This window comes from Mesitornis unicolor, unplaced genomic scaffold (assembly GCF_000695765.1).
Source record: "Mesitornis unicolor isolate BGI_N332 unplaced genomic scaffold, ASM69576v1 scaffold4738, whole genome shotgun sequence".
Classification (NCBI taxonomy): Eukaryota; Metazoa; Chordata; class Aves; order Mesitornithiformes; family Mesitornithidae; genus Mesitornis; species Mesitornis unicolor.
Window position 1 is genome coordinate 27,720 of NW_010202393.1, and position 21,568 is coordinate 49,287.

At 45.7% G+C, this 21,568-nt stretch overlaps 1 protein-coding gene across 1 annotated transcript in view; it reads right to left on the bottom strand.

Moving 5' to 3' along the window:
* LOC104545275 (voltage-dependent N-type calcium channel subunit alpha-1B-like) overlaps window positions 1-21,568 on the bottom strand; it is a gene marked incomplete at both ends in the record, with an annotated part of 87,672 nt that overhangs the window by 19,094 nt on the left and 47,010 nt on the right. The window contains 6 exons of the mRNA XM_010190371.1: window positions 3,847-3,943; window positions 8,641-8,768; window positions 11,988-12,138; window positions 13,933-14,024; window positions 14,579-14,644; window positions 16,991-17,107. Of these exons, the coding sequence (XP_010188673.1) occupies window positions 3,847-3,943; window positions 8,641-8,768; window positions 11,988-12,138; window positions 13,933-14,024; window positions 14,579-14,644; window positions 16,991-17,107 (651 nt within the window). The remainder of the gene's footprint in view (window positions 1-3,846; window positions 3,944-8,640; window positions 8,769-11,987; window positions 12,139-13,932; window positions 14,025-14,578; window positions 14,645-16,990; window positions 17,108-21,568) is intronic.

The window sequence follows — 21,568 nt, forward strand, 5'->3', positions numbered from 1 at the left end:
CCAGTTTAAGTCAATGGAAACACACAGGTGCTAAAAGGAGCCATTGATTACTCTAAAAGTGTGGGTTTTCTGTGTATAATTGGTATCTCTATACTTTTATCTCTTTACCCATCTATCTGGAATAGCTCAGTCCTGGCATTTGGAGGAAGCTGGGTTTCTCAAGCTTAGTTATGGAACGGTGGGTATGAATTGCTCATGATAGAGATACTTTTTTTAAGCAGCTACCATAGTGGTCAGAAACAAATCAAAAGGAATACAGAAAAGATACTAACTAGCTAGCTTTAAGGTTACATGTAATTTTCTTTTAATTTTTATTTTAAATCTTAACACAGTGAGGGAAGATCATGTAAAAAGCTGCATCTGAATCTCTTCTTGCTTCCAAGTGCCCTGCTCAAAGGCAAGCCTAGGTCTGGGTTTAGCTTAAATTTCTTTGCAAAATCTTGCTGTCATTTGGCTTCAGTGAAAACAAAACAAAAAACCTCCAAAAAAACAACAAGAAGAAAAAACCACCACACCACCATTGGAGAGGCTGCTGTGATCTGGAGCCATTGCACCAAGCACAATTCGGTGCAGTAATTTAGGCTTGGTGGTAGCTGAAAGGATCAAAAAAACCTGTTGAGTTTGGTGAATGCTCAGTAACACCAATGCTCAATGCTTTTGACAAACCTCTCCCTCTAAAACTGTGAGGTTCGGTGTAAAAAGCTTCCAAGAAATCACCCCTGCAAACACAAATCTCCAAGCGCCATGTGAGCCCCTGGAGGTGCCAGGATCTGCTCCATCCCTTCAGCTCTGGCTCCATCGCAGTTTCCACTGCATTTATCCAGGTAGCGCCTGGAAAGCAGCAGCATTTTGGGGATAATGCATTTTTGTGGCTCAATTAAAAAGTTTTTCAGAATAACCAATAAGTTTGAGTGAATTCTTCATCTCACTGTCTTAAATGTTTTCTGTTAACATAATTTCTTTCATGAGGGTGTTTAAGGAGCCCTTCTGGTGTTGCCTCTGTTTAATAGCTTGCTAACTCCTACAGCACTGCCTACTCTAATTACTCCAATCTAATTAAGAGAGGAGGGAAAACCAGCGTACTACTGAAGGGCTAGTGAGACTGGATAGTCAAAGAGCTGCAGGAAGATAAATGGGGATCATACTGGTGGGGTAATTTGCTCGTTAGCACGCTCCCTCCCCAAATTAGCCTAAATGGAAGCAGAATGAGAGAGGAGAGAGAGAAACACTGATAGAGATAGTGGAGACATGGTTAGAAAGACAAACCAATGTGCCAGAGTTTCAAAGACCAAAAAAAAAGATTATGAAGAGAAAAAAAAAAAAGCAGAAGATCCAAAATTGAGTCTGCTTGGAAAGCACCAGAAAAGTCCAGGAGAACAACAGTAATGTCACAGAAAACCAGCACCCGCTTCAGCCCCGGCACAAAAAGCGGGTGGTTTGGCAGGAGTTTCTAAGGGGATGGATCTACCTTATAGGCAATGCGAGCAGGGCATTTCTTCCCGAGGCCTAGAGGTGGGGACATGTGTCTCAGCATCTCATACATGTCTGTGTAACTGATGCGCCCACTTGCAGGCGAAGGGAGGGCGGCAAAAGCAAAAAGACACAGAAATCAAACCAGACAATAAAAAACAAAACAAAACAAAATAAAAAGGGGGCAGGGGATGGGGAAAAGGGCAACACAACGGAGCAAAGGAAAAGGAGAGAGAAGGGAAAGCAGACAAGAAAACAGAGATCCGGTTAATCAGATTTCTCAGGAGAACAAAACCAAAATAAAGAGGTGGGTAAACGAGAAGGTTTCTTCCGTTGCTGCGTTTCAGCGCCCAACGTCTCCTCCCGGCTGCAGAGCTGCAACTCGGGAATGATTGATGGCTCATTGATGGCTCCTCCGTGCAGAGGGTGCGGGGGGCTGGGGTTGGCTGGCGCTTTGCAGGGCTGGGGGGGTGCTTGCCCCCTCCCAGACCAGTCAGTGTTCACCATGCTGGGGAGAGCTGGTAGGCAGAGTTATGGGACAGGGAGAGACGGGCTTAGAGAAAATATACAGCTTTTCATCAGTGAATAAGAGCTTGGTTCCCAGGTTAGCCTGTGGGCTAGGAGAGAAGCTAACCCCCAATCCTGGTGCGATTGCTCAGAGGATGGACTGGGACTGCTCCAACTCCAAGCAACTCTGCAAGCCCCAGCCAGCCTGAATTTGAGTTTAGCAAAACCAAAGCTCAGCACTAAATTTGGAGGAAGGTGGTGGAACCGGGACCTGTTTCTCCCTTACGTTTGGTGAGGTCCCTCTTTCATCAAGCCAATGTCAACCGGTTGTCTCTGAGGGCAGCTGGCTGTCCTGTGTTAGAGGGAACTGGGAATTGCAGAGATCTGGGAGAAGGCCCTTAGGCCAGCCCACTACTGATGGCATCTACCTTCAGCACAAATAAAATCCTGCCCTGTAAAACGAGGGGGGCAGAAACAGCAAGGAACAATCCTGCTTCACCTTTTTTCTGACTACTGAAACTGGGAACATGACTGTGACAATCTCATTTTGTTTTCTGAGTGAGCTGCCTGCTTATTACACCGTGCAAATCTGTGCTGCTGTCATCTGAGGAGACCTAAGTATATTGCAAGATGTTATTAATTAATGTTTACCCTCTGAAAAAGAAGGGCAATATTGTCATCTCCACTATCCTAGGAGGGAAATCAAGACCTAAGCAGCCAGATGAGAGCCTTTTCTGCGTCAGGACAGCTAGTGAAACCTGCACTGCACACTAGTCCCCTGCCCTGACATGGATCTCAGTTCCTATGTAAAGCACTGATGCAGGAGGGGGTGGAAGCAAGCACTTACTGAGACAAAACTAGCTATTCCTGTCCTTGGTAACTAATGCAGTTAAAATGCCACCCAGGCTTTATAGCCCTGAGCTAATTTAAAGGCTGCTGAGAGACACAAATCATAATTAGAGCCAATAGCTTCCCCCTGGGTGCTCTCTTCTGCCCCAGCTCCCTGGCTAGAGGTATCTGCCTTCTCTGTAACACTTTTTAATTCTTAATCCCCATCAGGTGTCAAAAACACCTGGGCTGGAGTGAAAGAAAAGCCATGGCAAGCTCCATGGTGGCTGCTTCTACTTCTCCCTCCTTCATCTCCTCCTCTCCATGCACTGGCTGCAAGAAAATCCCTACCTGTAACTGGGACCCCACTGAAGCCCAGTGCCATCCTGTGCTGGTTTCCTGGCAAGATCTGTCCTCAATTCCCCACCTCGGCTCCCAAGCATGGGATACTTTTCCTGTGCCATGAGGGAGGAGGTTTCACTGGATGTCCAACATAGATCATGATCTGAAACCTGTAATTTTGCTCCCAAGGCAATCCCTTCATCTCTCCCCAGCCTGGGTAACCATCCCACTGCTGCCCAGTTAACCACCTACATCAAATGTCTTTTCAGCTCAGGAAAGGGAAGAGTTCAAACATTGGTCATTCAGCTGGAGCAATGATGCGATGAAGCCCAAACAAAACAGACTTGCTGCTCCCTAGAAATCTTGGGTTGACATTTCTCCCCGGTGTGTCTATATGGAGAGATAGTGCTCGAATGCCGCGCCGCCTTTCCCCAACACTTCCCACCAAGCCCAGCATGGTGGGCGCTGGAGGGTTTGCTGTCTCATAAAGCTGCCTGTCTCCAGCCAGCTGGGGTGTGGGAGTAACAGAGAAGGGATGCATCGAGGGATGCAGGAGGCAGTCACTCAATCATTCCTTTTTCAGGCAAGGGGTTGGTTATGGCACAGTTTCTTTTCTGGACCATTTGCACTTGAGGGCAAGGGTAAAAAGAAACAAAATCGGAACAGAAAATGCTGGAGGGAGTCTCTGAAGTTCCAAACCTTGTATGCCACCCTATGAGGGCACTTCTTTCCTAAGCCCAGGGGTGGAGCAATTACACGTAACAAATTGTACATATCCTTATAATGAATCCGGCAACTGGAAAGAAAACATCAGGCGTTACGACAGCAAAAACTGAGAGGAATCAGTTTTTCCCCAGGCAAACAGGAGAAGCTGGAAGGGCAAAACACGCTGAAAAGCAAGGTTAGTGTGACAGCAACTGGGCTTGCAATAGAGGAGACATTTTAACACAGACCAAGAGAGGGAGAGAGAAAGAAACCTCCAACTGCTCAACAAAACCTCCTTGGGTTTTCTGCTGTGAAACTTTCAGGGCCATGGGCAAGGCTTCCCAACCATCGCATTTGGTTACCTTTAGTGCTGAGGTTTTACTCCCCAGTGCCTGGGCATTTGCCTCCAGACAGCCCCTGCCCACCCCCAGCTCCTGCCACAGGCCAGCAGAACCAGAGCCCGCTGCATGCAAACAGTGGATTATTATAGTGGATAATAGTGAATTATTCACTAGATTATCACTGGGATTCAAATTAGCTGGTTAAAAAGAGCCTGGGAACCTCCACCTTTCACCACTACCACCTACGCAGCCCCAGCAGAGCTGTACTGGGGCAATAAGCAATTTGCTGGAAGTCCAGAAATGGCCACCTCGAGAGGCGTCTTGGCTGTTGGCACCAGGAAAATCCAGCCTTCATTACCAGTTGGTGAAATCAGCCGTCTCGAGGTAGCTTTATGGTCAGTCTCATTAACTCCCAACAATATTTTCATCTAATTTAACAGAAAGATTAGATTTCTTAATCTTTTGTAAGTAACCAAATCATATACAAAAAGAGTTGCACTGAACTTCAAAATTACCTCTAAAGAAAAATGAGATGATTTGGCTTCACTATGTTTGTTTTGGTACATTATATTCAATATTACTGCTTTTTTGGATGTGAAAAATTAAGGTCTAGTCAAAATCTTCACAGTCAACTCTGAACTATTAATTTAGAGAGAGATCAAATGGAACTGTGTAAGTCTTGGCTGCAGGCCTAATTGTGGTTACAAGAAGTACATTGGTTTAACTGAGTCAAGAAGTTTACTGAAATTTTAGGACAGTTTTGTAAAATGGGCATGTAGAAAATACATATAAGCAGTTTCCTGAGCTCTCTAAGAGTCTGTGCAAGGCTTGAAAACCAGCAGATATATTGCACCAGAAGGTCATGCCAGCGAATTAGGACAAATTAGGACAAAGAGGACTTCTTTCCCTGGTTGTTTAAATCTACTTGAGTTTTATTTCATCTCATCAGCACCCCTTTATCTCCGACAGTTATGAAGAAGGTCTCCTCTGGGAGTGCCTGCATCCCCTTCTGACCACTGCAGGTGCTGCCAGGAGCATCCCCCTTGGCTCTCAGGAGCTATTGGGAATGGGATGGCAAGACCAACATTTCCAGTATCTCCAAGGGGTGTGCACTGGGAAGGTGGGCATAAGAAAGATAAAGCACTCACTTTATGTATCTTGAACAAATAAAAGTGGATATCTTTTCCTTTCTTTCCCAGTTCATCCTTAAATTCAGCATTTTCACTCATTCCTGATGAACTCAGCCCTGGATCAAAGTGCTGTGTGTGCCCTCTCTGTATTCTCTCACGCTGTCTTTTTCCAAGTCTGAGGCTTCTGCCACCCCTAAATCCAACAATTTCCCCATACTTACCCCTACCAAGGGTGGCACATCTAGAACAACTACTGCTAGCTGCTTTTTCTACTGCCTTCTGAATGTTTTTCCCCAGAAAATTTTACAGAAAGTTGGATTTTGTAACAGAAATGAAGGTCACATTGGAAATAGGTGTATAAACACACATTTAGTCTATGTTTAAAATATTAACTATATAATGAAAGTATAACAACATCTGTACTTTTTAACCATGCAGCATCTTTCATTGAGGGTCTCAGGCTACAGAAAGTGGACAAACACTGTAATTCCATTTTCCTTGGGATAATCAAAGAAGAGTCCATGAGAGAGGCCATTAATTAGTGAAAGATGGAAGCAGAAACCAGCTCACCTGCATCTAAGCATAAGAAAACCCTGTCTAGCAGTCATCTCTCTTGCAACTTATGCTGTGGTGATTATCATTCCCCTACACATGACTATACTGGGAGCTGAAACGCTAGAAGGAGATGGTTGACATAGAAAACAAAAATTACACCGACATATTCTTTCAGTGAGTTTGACCAACTACTGGAACAAAGAGTGAATAAAAACAGGATCCTCTAAAGCCCTATGTCTTCAGGTCAAAAAATGGGGTGTACTGCTCCGGGCCTTACCTTAAAAGATGATTTATTAAGCTCAGTCCATGGGTATTGTGGAATACCACGTTCAAAGCTTCACAGAGGTTCAGCCCAAATGATCAAAAGATCTGTTCTGGCCTTAAACTGTGCATGGATTCCAGATTACTTCTAAATTGTGGAAATGTTAATCCCACTTATGAAAACAGAAGTGATTTCAGTGGAACTATTCACACATGGAAAATCCAGAGCATGCCTATGTTTTGGGATCAAGCCTCGAGCATCTCCTCTTAGCTGTCCTTTGGTTCCCACTTCTGCCCCTGGTCACTCTGCCAACATCAATAGCTTCACACCGGAGCAAAACGGGAACAAGGTTAGAGAAAACACCAGAATTAGTATCTCACTATATGTCATATTCTGTATTAACAGCTCTGGAAGTGGAAAGGTTTGGCCTCTGAGTGACTCACAGAGCGTAACCTCTGCGCTCACGGCTAACAGAGCGAGCAAATCTTTCTGTAAACCTAATGCTGTGCCTCTTATGGGTGGAAAGTTCCTGAACACATAAACATTTAAAAAGTGCATTGATACCGTTTGTTTCCCTTGCAGGTGTGTTACTCCTCCCACGGATGCTAATCGGAGCCAAGACTATTTTTTAAGGAGAGCACGGGCACTCCCAAGTTTCCAGTCTGACTGAGATTTTCTAGTGGTAAGAGATAGGGCTGGATTTGAAAAAAAGAAAAAAAGCTATTTACTGCCTGCCAAATACCCACAAAGGACTCTTCTGTGTTACAGAGCACGTGGTAGTGAAAATCTGCTTGGAGATTACAGGCTGCTAGTATGCGTGCAGTATAGGTGCAGGCTCACCGTACGCATAGTTTTGAGCTAGTTAAACTCACACACACTTCAGAGAAATGCAGTCATTTTGGAAAAGGTTTGCATTTCAAGTCAGCCTAAATCAATTTAACTGAGTTTTTAATGCAGTTTAATTGTGTCCTAGCAGGGAGTTTGAGATGCTGATTATAGAAACACTTTCTGCATCTGTCCCTGCTGAAGGGAAACGAAGCAGAGTGAAAGATTGGAGGGGCTGGAGGCAGCTTCATTACAAATACAAAGGAGATTCATTGCAGAGTAACTCATGAGGAGAAAAATGGATACAAAAGCAGTAGGGCTTTAAATAAAAAAAGGTCTCCCAACAGGCAAATTTCCAGCCTGCAGAGTATCAAGGAAATATGTATACTGTCACCTGAGCACCTAGAAATAACAGTGTCACCCAGACTGCTGTGCTGTAGCTTCTCTGGGCAATGGAAAAAAGCAATGTATTAAAGTCAGCCTTGCTATAGAAGCAATTACTGGTCAGAGCCATTCCTTAATTTTTAAAAAATTCCTTGAAACACTCCAGCAGTGGCTCCTGGCTGTGCCCCACGCGGTGCCGCTCCTCTGCTGCCCCAATGCTCGAGTCCAGGTGTGCAGTGTTCCCTGCCAGGGTCTTCAAATAAGAAAAACCAAAGAGATAAAGCCAAAGGCCTCACCCTCTGCCTGCCTGCGAGAAAGCCATTTCCTCCTTTAACACACTCATACATCAGAAATATTTTATCAGAGGCTCACTGAGAACTGAAATGCTTCCAAAGCAGGCTTATTACATTTTCTTCTCATTACTTTGCAGGGCTTATGTTTCAGCTGCAAGTCCAAAAGCTAAAATATTATGTAGAAGAACAGAATTCCACTCTACAATTTGATGTCGTTAGAAGGAGGCTTCCAAGATCAGAACTCTGGGTATGATGAGAAATGTTTCTTTAAAAATCCCATGTTTTCAGCAACCCACCCTCACAGTGAGGAGCACCACGTCACTCCCTGCTGCCTCACGGGGCTGGAAAGCACACGATAAAGGCTAAGCCCACAGCACAACTCAAATGCAAGGCACTGGGGTAGATCAACTCCTTTTAAGGGAGAGATAGCACCTTACAAAGTTGATTTTACTTGGATCTCTGCACAGGATTTGTGAAATGGTTACAGTGGCTCTCAGGGAGAGAAATGCTGCACAAATGAGATGTAACAAGGCTCAGCTGCCCCAGTTACCAAAAGTGCTGCCAATGGCATGAGATTCAGCATATTTTTATCTTTAAACTGGGATACAGAAACCAAAGGCAATCAAAGCTCCTTTTGGAAATGCTAAGCAGCTTTTCTAGTTGGTCACTTAGCCAAGATAATTTGAATTTACCCTATGAATTTTTGGCCATGTGGCAGAGGGGAGGAGGGTGTATTTTGCTTTCTCAGTTTGTTGGTTGATGTCTGTCTTGCATTCTTGTTAAAGGAAATGCTTTTGTAATGCCATTGAGTTTGTCCATCTCCAGGGCACAGAAAATTGAAGCCGGAGCACTTACTATCAATGTTACCTCAAGTTTTGGCGTTGTTTTTCCTCTGGAGCTGCACTCCCATTATAACAGGCTGTTTTCATTTATAGGCATGGTATTTATAACACAATGTACATCCTTTTCTCCACATTTAAGTGTAGCAGTGTACATACCAGGCAGCTGGGTCATATTCAGCCCAGACACGAACAAACTCATCCAAATGGTGAGGCCCGAGGATGGAGGAGTCTCTTGTCAAGTATTCAAAATTGTCCATAATCACAGCCACAAACAGGTTTAACATCTGCAGAGAGGAAGCAGTAATGCAGTTAGAGGGGAGGGAAAGGGAAGCTGGAACGGGAGAGATTGGATTCCCTTAGCAGAGTGTGTGGTTTCTACAAGAAGCAGCTGTATCCCAGAAAATGAGCTCTACAAACGGAGCCCTGAGGACACTGCTACCACCTCTCCTGCACGCCACTGCCAGCTCTGCAGGACACAGCAGGTTTGCCACAGCTTTTAACCACAGACAGCTTGGCCACGTCCCCATCACTGGTGATGCCCTACAGCACCTCTGCCTTGTCCCTTCTTCACCCTATGCCAGCACACACCAGTACACCCTGAACTCTTCCAGCACTTTCGTATCAAGACAAGAACAGTCAGAAGAAACACCATTCTTCAGCCTGAATATCCTGTTTTAAACTCATAATAATTCAAACCTTCAAGGATCCCCAGAAAGATGAGGAGCAGGACACACCAAAGGCTCCTGTCCCTAATGGTGGCTGCCACCGCAATCGCTTCTGTGATTTGAAGATTCTCCTTGTATTACAGTCAACGGCACGAGGATTTCAACAGGGAGAGATCAAGCCACAGCCAGCAGAACGGACGAGTGGGAGGGCATGATGAATGGGTGCTCCTGTGCTGGATGAAGGCCTGAGTGGCACAAGACCCCTTTCTACCCTTGTTGTGTCTTTTTTAGGGAGGCCGAGCTGCTGCTGCTCTGGGTGTTGCTCCTCTGCACCATGCTGAGCCAGGACTGTGAAGCTCTTGCACAGAGATGAGCAAATCAAAGGGGATATGGCTGTGCCTGTCTCATCTGCTGGTGGTTAAAGGAAAATCAGGCGGTGGAGTCTGGGTTTTGTGCAGTTTTAAAGAATTCACCCTCCAGTGTGAGCTGGAGGAAGGAGGAGGTCTTGGGTCTTCCCGGGACACACGAGCCACCAGTATAAGCAAGCACAGGCCATAATGAATCACCATATCACCACCAAATGCTCATCTGGGACTCCCCAGACCTTCAGTCCATCTATTTTTCAGAACTCACCCCAACAGAAAGCTGGGAGCAGAACTCAGCCCCTATTTATCAGTGTTCCACCATATAGCACTGTGGTGTCTTACACCACCCAAGGGGCTTCTTCAGGCCAAGCCATAGAGCACGCAGCTGAGCACACGCCAGATGCAAATCAGGCTTCTGCCTCTTGTGGCTGAGCAGTGAGACCTGTCAGCTCGAACACTGCACCAAACAGCTCTGCTGAGTTTGGGGAGCCAAACCAGTCTCCGTGTCATGCAGGTTCCCGGATGCTTGCAAGGTGCAACAAGGCCCAGACAAGCCCTGAGGTCTCATTGTGGTGCCTCATGCAGTGCTGGACCAGGATGTCCAACCTAGCTCTTAATGAGCTGCTCCAAGACTGGAAGCTCTGTAACCACGTCAGCAAGGCTGCGGGTACCCCATAACTAACACAATCCCCCCAGAGCATCAAGGACACCAGCAGTTCTCTGAGTTTGCCCCTCGAGCCCAAACTCCTTTGCACTGTCCCAGCTCCAGCCATGGCTTGGTACAGTTTTCCCTTGCTTGCATACAGCTGTTTCTGAACTTCTTGTATATTTTTATATTTCACTTCATATTTTTCTAGAGTATCAATTACAGGAGAAAAACTATGTCACTCTGGACATCCAGAAATAATATTTAAAACCAAATAAGTTATCCAACTCCCCCTCCAATCTGTGGTATAACGACATGGAATAAACCATAAAAACATACGCGCCTGGCAAGGCAGTAGCCCTGTAATGATTTAATCGCTTGTGGGGAACCACACATTTCACTGCAATGAAGTGCTGAACACATTTTAAAAAATGAGTTACAGCCCTGTCCCAGTCCAGCTGCTTGGCTTTCTGCTCCCCATTTTTGGAGGCTGCCCTCCCTGCCTTTGCTCCTGGCCAGGGCTCTCCCCGCAAGCCCGGGCTGTGGTTTCACTGGGTTTTCCAAGAGCACCAACTCAGGGGCAAAGCTCATGCAAAGCTGTGTTTGGCAGAGACGTGCTCCAGCTTCCTACTCCGCTACTGCACTTCAAGTGGGATGGCTGATAGGAGTCAGGGAGGGTGAGTCTGGGGGATGGTGTTTGTTTGTCTGTCAATTTTTTTTTTTTAAGAAAAAGCTTTAGGAAAAGCACTTCCCTTGAAGATAATGATGAGGATGTCTGATGTTAGGTTAGGGATTTGTACAAGGAAAATTTTGGCTTTAAAATACAGAGTGCTGAAGGAATGAGTAAATGGAGCATTAACTTTGTATAAACTTGCAGGGCTCCACCTTTTTTAGTATGTGCAGAAAAAGTAAACCACAGGATGTCCAAGGAGCAACAGCAGTCAGACAAAGGACCTCAGTAGAGACCACGGATGTTGGTCTCTCTGTACCCAGCATCAAACTGGCACTCGTACCTCTTGCCCAGGTAAAGGTTTCTGATGATAACAGGGATTAGCTGCACAAAACATTAAATAGTATATTTTAAAGCAAACCCATGGACCTGAATGTAGGCTTGATACGTTGCTATTTGGTACATGGCAGAGCTGCGACTTTCATCTCTTCCTGCTTGAAGTTTAATTGGGTCCCTGTCCCTGGTTTTCCGTTCCTCGGTCCCAGCAGTGCAGGGAAGTGAACTGAGCCCCTGGAGCAGAGCTTTTTATGCTCACAAGCTATCAGAAAGACACCGGCACCTACTGAAGCTTAGCCCCAGCCCTGAATGATGGCCACGGGCACATATCATGTGCATCAGCTCAGTGTACTTTCATGTCTAGAGTTTTCCCTGCACCATTGTAGACAAAAATGATGACATTTATTTGACTAACAAAACAAAACACAAGGCATCAAGTAAGCGTGATGCTCCCAGCTGCAAGAGCTTCTGAACCAATGGTATTTTGGCTATTCTCACCCTGCTCTCCCCAGTCTCCTTCTTCAAAGGCTCACATTACAAATCAAGACAAAACAGATTAAGGCTTAATTCCAAAATATTAGACCCCCTGATGGGAAGAAAGAGAAAAACCTTCCCTTTAAACTAATGATTAAATGATCCCTTTGGGGATTAAAGGGATTTTATCACCAGGATGGTAAACTGTTTTCAGTGAAGCTGTCTTACAATGCTGTATAAAATCATAATTAATGAGAAGGAGGAAGCAGGGGGGTTGGGAAGGAAGAACGGGGTGGGAGGAATCTCCACTGGCACCTCCACTTTGGGAGAGACCAGGGTGGACTTACCAGGAAGGAGCAGAGGAAGATGAAGGACACAAAGTAGAAATAGGCAAAATCGCTGCCGCATTCGTTTTTGGTGAGGCCGGAGAGTGGGTCGCAGGCCCTGTTGCTGAGGCAGGACAACATGATCTCGTGCCAGGCCTCCCCCGTGGCACTCCTGTGGATGGTGAGGGCAGAGGTGAGCCTAGCCATTCCCCCCATCACAGACCCAATTACTGCATCCAATTAAATAAATTAAATAAGTGGACAGTTGTGTTCAGGCAGAGAGACTATGTTTAAATTAGGAACTGGAGCTACCAGCCTGCTGACATGAAAAAGAAAGGAGAAAGAACATTTCCCTCTGTGACTTCTGTGGAAAAAGGAACTGGACAGGCCCAGGTAGGCTGAGCTTCTACAGAGAATAAAACCAGATTTATTTAAACATGGCCATTGCAAAGTACAAATGTAATAATCAGAGTTTCGATTGTCCCTTTAGAAGCAGCTAACATTTCCGTCCTGTTGCTGGCTGTAAACCCAATGGAGATGAAGGGAAAGGAAACCAGGCTTTTCCACTTATTTCCTTTATCAGGCAGGTACAGAAGCACCAGGATGGTTTGGTTGGTTATAGTGACTTAGGTTCCTTTTTCATGACAGTCTCCTGGGTTTCTTCATAATTTCCCTTCTCCCCCTTTAACCTCTAGCTAAACTATACCTCTAGTACAACTACAGGGAGAAAACCAGCCAAAAGGGAAAACTTCAGAGTCCCAGAGGGTCTGTCCTCCAGATAAATCACCCCTGCAGTGTGCACACAGGGGTTGGAAGTCAGGAGATCCTCATGCTCGCTTAGCTCTGATTTCCTGCATAACCTCAGATTTTCCTTCTGCAATTTGTGCCCCACAGTCAGAGGAGCTGTCAGAGATGTCCCTCCACAGCACCACCATCAGCCCCTCCTGTACCACTTGTGCTCACAGCTGTGCCAACTGGGACCTAGAGTCTTCCTTCTCCTCTCTGAGAAATCTTGGTGCTCAGTTTGAACTGAATATCTTCCAGGCTACTCCAAATTACACAGCAGATTCCCCTCCAGTGGCACCAAATTCTGGAGCCCCATTCCCTTGTGCACAGCCTGTCTGCCCCATCATGGGTCCCACCTGGCTCTGGAAAGGGATCAAGATCTCAAGTTTTATTTAAATTCGGAGTTTTGAGTCAAGTGCCTATTCTGAGCTAGAGAGGGCTGATTTCATTTCCGTCTGGCTTCACAGCAGTTATGCAAACCAAATCCCAGGCGAGATATCCAGTTACAAGCATCGCATAATCCGCAGAGCCGAGCACTGGCGCTGCTGTGGGGCGTTCATGGGGCCACAGCCATCATTAATGGCGGCATCCCCAACCACACAGCACGCGGCTGGATCAGTGAAATATTCCCCAAGCTGCCCTAGTTTGAAGTGGGGCCTGCACTTCATTTTTGGCTGGGTCTGAAAATGAAAATCTGTAATTTATTTATTTTTTAAATTTGGAAATGTTTTGTGTCCAGGCAGCATGAATCCAGATGGAAACACTTCCACTCTGAAGCAGAGATGGCATTGAAGTATGAAGTGTTAAGTTATTGGTAATGCAAAAATGACCTGTCAAGGGAATTCTCACTTAAAAAAAAAAGTAAGCTTCATGACAGGAACCACATTGATGAGTTAAACCAGGGGGTTTCTGTCTTGTATTAAGCTTCTGCCTGGGTTGACATTGGGTGTCACAGCGCTGCGTGTCACTTTGTGGGGATGCTGGTGTATTGAATCAGATTTGTTATAATCAAGGACTTGCCAGGCCAGCCCCCAATGCCAGGAGGAGGAAGCAGGAGTGGATGCTTTACCCCAAATTACTTAAAGGATGCCTAAGTCCCAGCAGCTAAATCAGCACATGCAAAACCGAACACTTATTTATTGCTCACATGCAAGCTGTATTGTATTTTATTCTCTGTTACCTGAACAGAAGCATCAGGGCTTGGAGGAAGGTGCGGAAGTTATTGTGCCGATTAATGGAGGTCTCATCATCCAGCGCAATGTTCCCAAATACCTGCCATGGGAAACAGCGGCAATTCAGGCCAAACACAGCCTCACGTGGGCATAGTCAATGAATGGGGATCAGGGGGAGAAAAGGTAGGAAAATAATTTGTCTTGGTTTAAGGGATCGTAAAAGCTAGCATAATTTCTATGCTGAAGAGGGGGATAAAAATGTGTTGTGGAGATTAAATGGGGGAAAAAAAAACAGGTTAATGTGCTTTGTCCTCACACAGACCCTTTCCAATGCCATGGCTCAGCTCCACGCCAGGCCAAGAAAACTTTCCCATTTATTTTGAGAAAGGTGCAGCACTTGAGCTGCTCCCGGCCTTCCCACCCCACCCTCTCCCTTTGTGCACCCACAAATGTCTGTAGACCCAGGGCCACATTTGACACAAGACCTGGCAACAAGGGTAGAAAAAGTGGCATTTTTCACGTTTCTAATTTACCTGACACTGGATTTTTGCCACATTCTTATTCAAGCTCTGACCCTGTGCACAGGCAATAACCCACTGAACCAGTGGGACAAAACCAGGCTACTTACAGTCAGTATTAAAGCTAAAATTTTACCTGCATGCCAATAATGGCATAGATGAAGAAGAGCATTGCAATGAGGAGACACACGTAAGGCAAGGCCTGTGGAAAAGGAGAAGGCAGTATTAATGACAGCAAATGCATAGTCAGCCAGTAGCATTTAATTCCTGTGTTTTGTGGCATTTTTCTTTCAAATGAAGGAACTGGGAAAAGAACATGAACAGTTCTGGTAACCTTTAGATGAACCAGGTATTAATTGATCACCAAACAGTCTGGGCTTTCCAAGGGCTTGCTATACATCCCTGCAAGCAGATAAGCAGTAAGCAGGGAAAACACAATAAGAAGCTCCACAGCAAGCAGTGGAGCTGCCGGCAGGCACTGGCGCTTTCTATGCATAATTGTACTAACTTTAATTTTTAATGACCTTGCTGTAAATTTAGAATGAGAAAAAAAATACATATCCAAGAAACAAGCACCAGCTCTGAAGCAGGCACAGATTGCAATCCCAGGAGGACAAAAAGATTCTGAGTTTTAGCGAGAAATCAGTGAAGGCTACAATGTAATTATGTCATTCAAACTGGGAGTAATAGCAGCTTTCCATTCAGGCTAAATGAAGGGGTAATTAATGCCTCTTAATTAGTAATAGCTGAAGAATGAGATGCTAAGCCATATGTTGCTGGGGCAGGAGAGGGTTAATGCAGCCCATGGGTGCCTTTGGGAGCCCAGTAGGAATCATGGGGCAAAGGACTGGTGTGGTTTCTGCTGGAGTCCTTTGCACAAGAGACAAGGATTGAGAGCCCAAGGATGGGGAAAGGTGACCGAGGAGCTCATACAGCTCAAGAACCGTCCCAGCTCCACATCAGGGGAGCACTCTGCACGCACGCATTGGAAATGGTCAGGGTTATACCAAAAAGGGTGCCCAGTGAGTCCCTTTCCCAAGATCCCGTCAAAACTACAAAGTCCAAGGACAACCCTCTGATTGGGAACATCTTACACCCCAGAGTCCACATCTCAGGCTCTGGTAGAGGTGCTCCCAGCTGCAGGACTCCTCAGGAGTTATGAGGTGAGAGCGGCAGCAATGTCACCTCCAGGAAAACACAACCTAACAAATCCAAGGCACTACAGCACTCCAAACACAGTCCTTTCCCATGAGCTGCTTGATGCAGGAGTTGAAGGCGAGAGCACCAGCTGCCTGTCCGGTGTCTCCCAAAGGGTACAATAAGACACTGTTCCCCATCCCTGCCCACGGGGTAACAGCATGGACACCTGCAGTTCTTCTCCAAGTTGCTGGTAGAAAGATGCCATCACTATGTTTCCATCTACACCCTTCAGAAAATCACCTCCAATGTCTGGAAGATCTCACAAAAACTTCCCTCCTGAGCAGCTCCAGTGCAGAGCAATAGCCACGTTCATGCCATGCTAAACCCAGCCTACTATCCCAGTTCTCTCCAGCCAACAAGAGACCTAAAATAACCTCTGTGTTGAATCAGACATCATGGTGTATTTGAAAATGCAGCTAGACCAACAGAAAATGGTCACTGCATCCTACCACGCTCTATGCCATTAAATACCAGTTGCCATCATAACACCTTCCAGAAAGCACCATGCAAATACCCAGACAAGGCACCAACCTGTAGCCAGGATTGCCAGGGCTCATGACAGCACTCAGGACATAGGCTATGACCTGCAGACCGCAGAGGCCAGCCCAGAAGAAGGTGAGAGCCTGTGCGAAGTCAGAGGTATGATCCCCAGGCTCACCAACCCACCATGGGCAGGTGAAGTTCACTGGCTGTGAGCTGACAAACAGATCCATCTTGTTGTGCTTGGCTTTCCCACATCACCTCTCTGCTTAATTTTTTTCTGAATGTACTACGAGATCTCCACAACCAGGAGGTCAAGAGTTTCAACTTTAGAACAAAAAATGGCTTTCATAATTCTCCAGAAAACCACAGCCCTGTGTTATGCAGCTTCACAGTTCATATCACCCAAATGCAATGGTTTAGGTTTTGCTTCTCTCAGATTTTACCAAGACTGAAACCTGGTGAAAGCAATTCAACCTTGCACTCGCTGCAGGCAGGCAGCAGGTGTGAAGGCACTTATTGGCCAGACTGCTGTTTCCTTATTTTCAAGTCTCGAGACTTTGCCACAGGGATTTTGTGGTGGTTTCAAGGGCAACCTGGGCTTTGCACGCTTGCTTCGAGCCTGCATCAGTCCGGCTTTCAGACTCATCTTCCAAAATTCTCAATGCCTGCAGTGTTCAGGGGGTACTCAAAGCAAATCAGTTAATTCTGCAGAATTAATGTTCCTGTAATGGTTTTGTAGTGGCTCACAGAGGCCATTCCCTTGGCAGGGGGAATCTCTTGGATACTCAATGGACGATGCTACAGAAGCACCAAGCGTTGCCATCTCCCCACGTCTCTTTCCAACCTCCCACCCCCTAAAACTCACCTTAAAAGACTGCACAAAGGTCCAGAGCAAGATGCGGATTGTGTAGCCCTGGCGAAGGAGCTTGATGAGTCTCGCTGCCCTGAAGAGCCGCAGGAAGCTGAGGTTGATGAAGTTGTCCTGCGGAAAGTAAAGGGTTTGTGTCCTTCAGCAATTAACGCGATTAGAAACCACAGCCCGCAAAAAAGAAATTAAAATTACCAGCTTCACGATCTAAGCAGCAAATCGGCCACCAGAAAACCTTCCAAAAGAAACATTCGTCAGTGCAGATCACTCCACATGCAGCAAAGTATGAGAAAATCCCTCTCCACAAGAGCCCTCCCCTCTGCTACTGGGTCAGTGATAGAAAAGGAAAAGGCCCTTTCACGCTGTCCATGGAGGTCTGGTTTTCTTTGAGTAAGGCAGATTTTCCTCCCCATAAAGGCTTGGGGAGAGGTAGTGGTGCCGTATCATCAGTTTGTAAAGAATGAGGTGGTTTAGAAGTCTTGGTCAGGTCGCTTTCTACAATGAATTGCAGTCAAGCCAAGACAGCTGCGAGGGACTGCATCTATAGCCTCTACCATCACAAAGAAAGGCATTGTCCAGTGAAGATTAAAACATCCTTGAAAGAATGAGGATGTTTTCTAAGCCAGAGATTTTAAATGTTTATACAACGTGACTGGACAGGCTTGCCAAGGAGAAACGGCACCGGCAAGACCATTTGGCAGATGGATCTGTGGTAGCAAATCAACTGGGGAGGTCGAGCGCTCAGCAGCAGGGAGGTGCCTTAGGAACCTGCTGATTTTTTAAAATTATTGTTAAATATGCTTTCGTGGGTGGATCAAAGAACTGCTGAAGACAGATTCTGATTTCCTTTTGGTTTCTATGATTCTCCCCACCCAGCACCCCATTTTTTCTCTTTCCTTCAGGGAAAAGAGGTTTCTTGCCCCAATGAGCTAATCTAGAGAGGGTTCTTTCCAAAACAAAACATGCAAAAGCCAGATCCCTCTTGCCCTCCTGTTTTAAGGAGATGAAAAATATCCCCCCTTTCCATACTGATTCCAATTCACTTCTTTGTGAATCTCTGATCACAGCCATTTATTTGACTGAGTTAGCTAAGGAAAGAAAGCATCCCACTTTAAACTTTCAAGCAGTGGAGTGGAAAATACAATAACAAGGAGCTCTCGTCGGTAAAGATGAGCAAAAATAGTCTTTCCCTTGTATTATCATTTTACTAGAAGACACCCAGTCATATTAAACTGACCCACGTTTCTTGCTCATTTGGCTACAGAGCTCATGCTGAATTTGGGGGGCTTGTTGGATCTCTTATTTCATTTAAATGCCAGCTCAGATTTGGGGCCATTAGCATCGCATTCCACCAATCCCATCAAAGAGTTCAAGAAATCAGTCTCAAGCATGCACTCGGTTTCTCTCATGTTAAAAACGCAAGCAGCTCCGAGTTAGGCACAGACCGTATATCAGACTCAATCCTCAAATAAAGAGAAAAGAGAAAAGCACAGGTATGTTCAATGAAAGAGCAGACAACACTGAGCTCATTCAAATTGGCAACAGACAGCAGCTCTGGCAGGCAAAACACAAGCAAGGATTCCCCTGGGTTGTTCAAGGGCAGTAAAACAGGCGCTAAAATCTCAACACTTGGCTTTTGGCATTGGCTTCTGTTTTATTTTTCACATTGGTCATGTTCCCTCCACAAAATCCCACCTGAGCTCAGTCAGCAGGTAAGGGCTGTGTAAGACTGGGGGTCAGCACTGGATGGTGGCTGGATAACCAGTGCCACGGCTAATCTGGTCCATAGTGACCAGTGTGGGCTGATTCAGCCAGTTTGGTAAAACCAGGACCCAGACCTCCGCGGGAGCTCAGTGCAGGGCAGAGGTTTAACCCAGAGCCTGTTATAATCTCAGAAAGTTTCCTCACTAGCAGGAACTGGATCAGACCTTGCATGTGATGCTCCTGGCACATGGGCATCAGGCCTGCAAGGCTGACAGATCATCAGCTTCAGAGCAACACCCCTGCCAGATCCTTCCTCCAAGGCATGTGCACAGGCAGTGTCCTGAGGGCCCATCTCTACATATGAACCTGCCTTACCTCCCTCTACCCACCTTACTGCAGTTGAACTGCAAGAATGTCGTTTTAGAATTAGAAATCTCAATAATTCTGTGACTCTGTGAATAGCATTGTGCTCAGACTTTGCTGTAATCTCACAATCCCAGCTGACGTGATGCTTGACATCTGCTTTGGTCCAGGCTGTTCCTGCACTTCACACAGGGCAGTCTGTATACACGCAACATGAAATGAAGGCTCAAAACTCTGCTTTTTACCTCAGTAACCCCCTGCTCCCTGGGATTTGGAGGGACAAACAGTCTAAAACATTTTCTGTTTTCCTTCTCCCAGTCCTAAACCTGACTCATGCTCTGCCATTTCCTAAAGCACAGTGAAAGCCTCAGCTCTGTGGGGAATTGCTCGCAACCCAGGAAAATCCCCCATCAGCACCACACGCAGACCCTGCGAAGGACTGTTCTCCGCGCCGTTCGGAGGGAGGCACAATTATACCCGCTGTGACGGGTGAAAGGGCTCTGCCTGTGCAACCCTCACACACCGCATCGAAAACCCATCCTTCCACAACTCAGCTGGCCAGGCAGGTATCAGAGTCGCATGCAGTTAAAGGGGAAACTCCACATTGCCATATTTCATGTGTATAACAGTGTTTTGCATCAGTTCTCTTCCCACTTAGCCACTTCTGTGATGTGACACACTCGCAATCATCTTCTGGGTTATCAAGGGCTGTCTTTTCAGATTTTTTTTTATTGCTTTTCTGTTGCACAGATGCTAAAGGCTGACCAGTGCTCCTGAGAGCCCTTATAGCTTTATGATTTTGTGATTCACCTGAGGACTAGCAAACTATGTTTGAAAAACATTTCCCCCTGGCCTGTCACTGTTTTCCTAAAAAAGAAAAAGGGAGAAACAGTGACATCAAATACCATGGATAAAAAACAGGCCTTGATTGCTGTCCTGCCACGGGCACCCTGCTCTTTTACCTTTCCTTAGGGTGTTTTCCATACTGAAAAGCATAGAAGTCATGAAGAACTGGATGTACGGGCATTACTGGATCTGTTCCTCCAGAATCTTCAGCAACAGAGCGGTTTCCACCCTGACACAGGAGCTCTGCTCACTGTCCATGGGGATGCAGAACAAGCTCCACCAGCTCAGTGGTTTTAATGGTTTGGATTTTTAAACCTGCAATGGGAATATGGGGTTTTCTGCCACAGCTGGACACGTTCAGCAGAATTTCATGAAGCAGGTCACCTTACACTGCCACAAAGCCATGAACTCAGCAGAAGTGGGGCTGCTCACCTCTGCTTCCTCCTGCAGCCCAGCTGCTGAACACAAACACGCTGCCCATCCTGACCTGGAGTTTCACATTTCTGTCCTCAGAATTAAGGGCTTATCCAAAGGGCTTCATCTACAAAGAGGTGTCCAACCAAGCCAAAAATGGGATCAGTCAGGAAGCTTTGGCAATCCTCTTCATTCAGCATCAAGAAGAATTAACTTATTCTGCGAATGAGCTACAGTTGAGAAAATGGCTGTGTTCCCATTTAAATTCCATGGCATTGCCAATGCTGAAGAAAAGTTCCTGAATCTTGCAGAGGGTCTTGGCTTCCTCTGAAACTTGTGGAAAATGCTTGCTGATTTTAAGAGGCTGAAGAATTTTGCCACATTTGTCTGTATCTTCAGGACTCTGCCATCACAGATATATCATATCATAACATATATCAAATCATGTCATATCCCTTTCGTCTTGAGCCAGGGACACTAGAAAAATGATTTCATATGTATGATGCTCAGATCTCTCCTGGTTCCCTACTATGTCTCAACCTTGGTGCTCCTGCTGTAGACACTGTAGGTTCCCACCATCTGCAGTAAAGGAAGAAGGCAGCTCCAGAGGACAACCTGGTGCTCCTGAGCTCTAACTTGGATGTTGAGTGATGGAAGGAGCCTGGACCCGGACATATGACCACAGAGTGTGCAATCCTAACAAACTGCATCCTAACAAATGAGCATTTAAATCTTTAACCTGCAGCATGGACAGCAACAAGGTCAAAATGTGGCCAAATGGAGACTAGCTGATTTTTTTTCCAGTATATTTTCATGTGAGCAGCTGATGCCAGAGCACTTTCGACTTACACGTTGTTGTTTTCTCCTTTACTGCTTCCTAGTGGAAAATCCCCTGTTAAGCTTGCACAGACCTTACATGCAGCCTGGCACAAAGATTCACTCCAATTTGTTTCTTAACGGCAACAGTGCAACAGAAAGTCCAGATGTGGACACAGATCCAAGAGCTGCTGTCAGGTGGCCAAGCAAATATTTTTGGTAAGCTTATGGTCTCATTTGTGTTATCAACCATAGCCAAGATAATTAAGAATGGAAGAATATATATAATATATATATTTTAGATTATATTTTCCTTTATTCATCCTCTTTTTAATTTTCAAAGACAAAGGCCAGTATTTCCAAAAGCAGCTTTGGAGTCAGGCACTAAATTCCCAGTGGGATCTGGTTTTTAGAAGTTGAATAAAAATCACT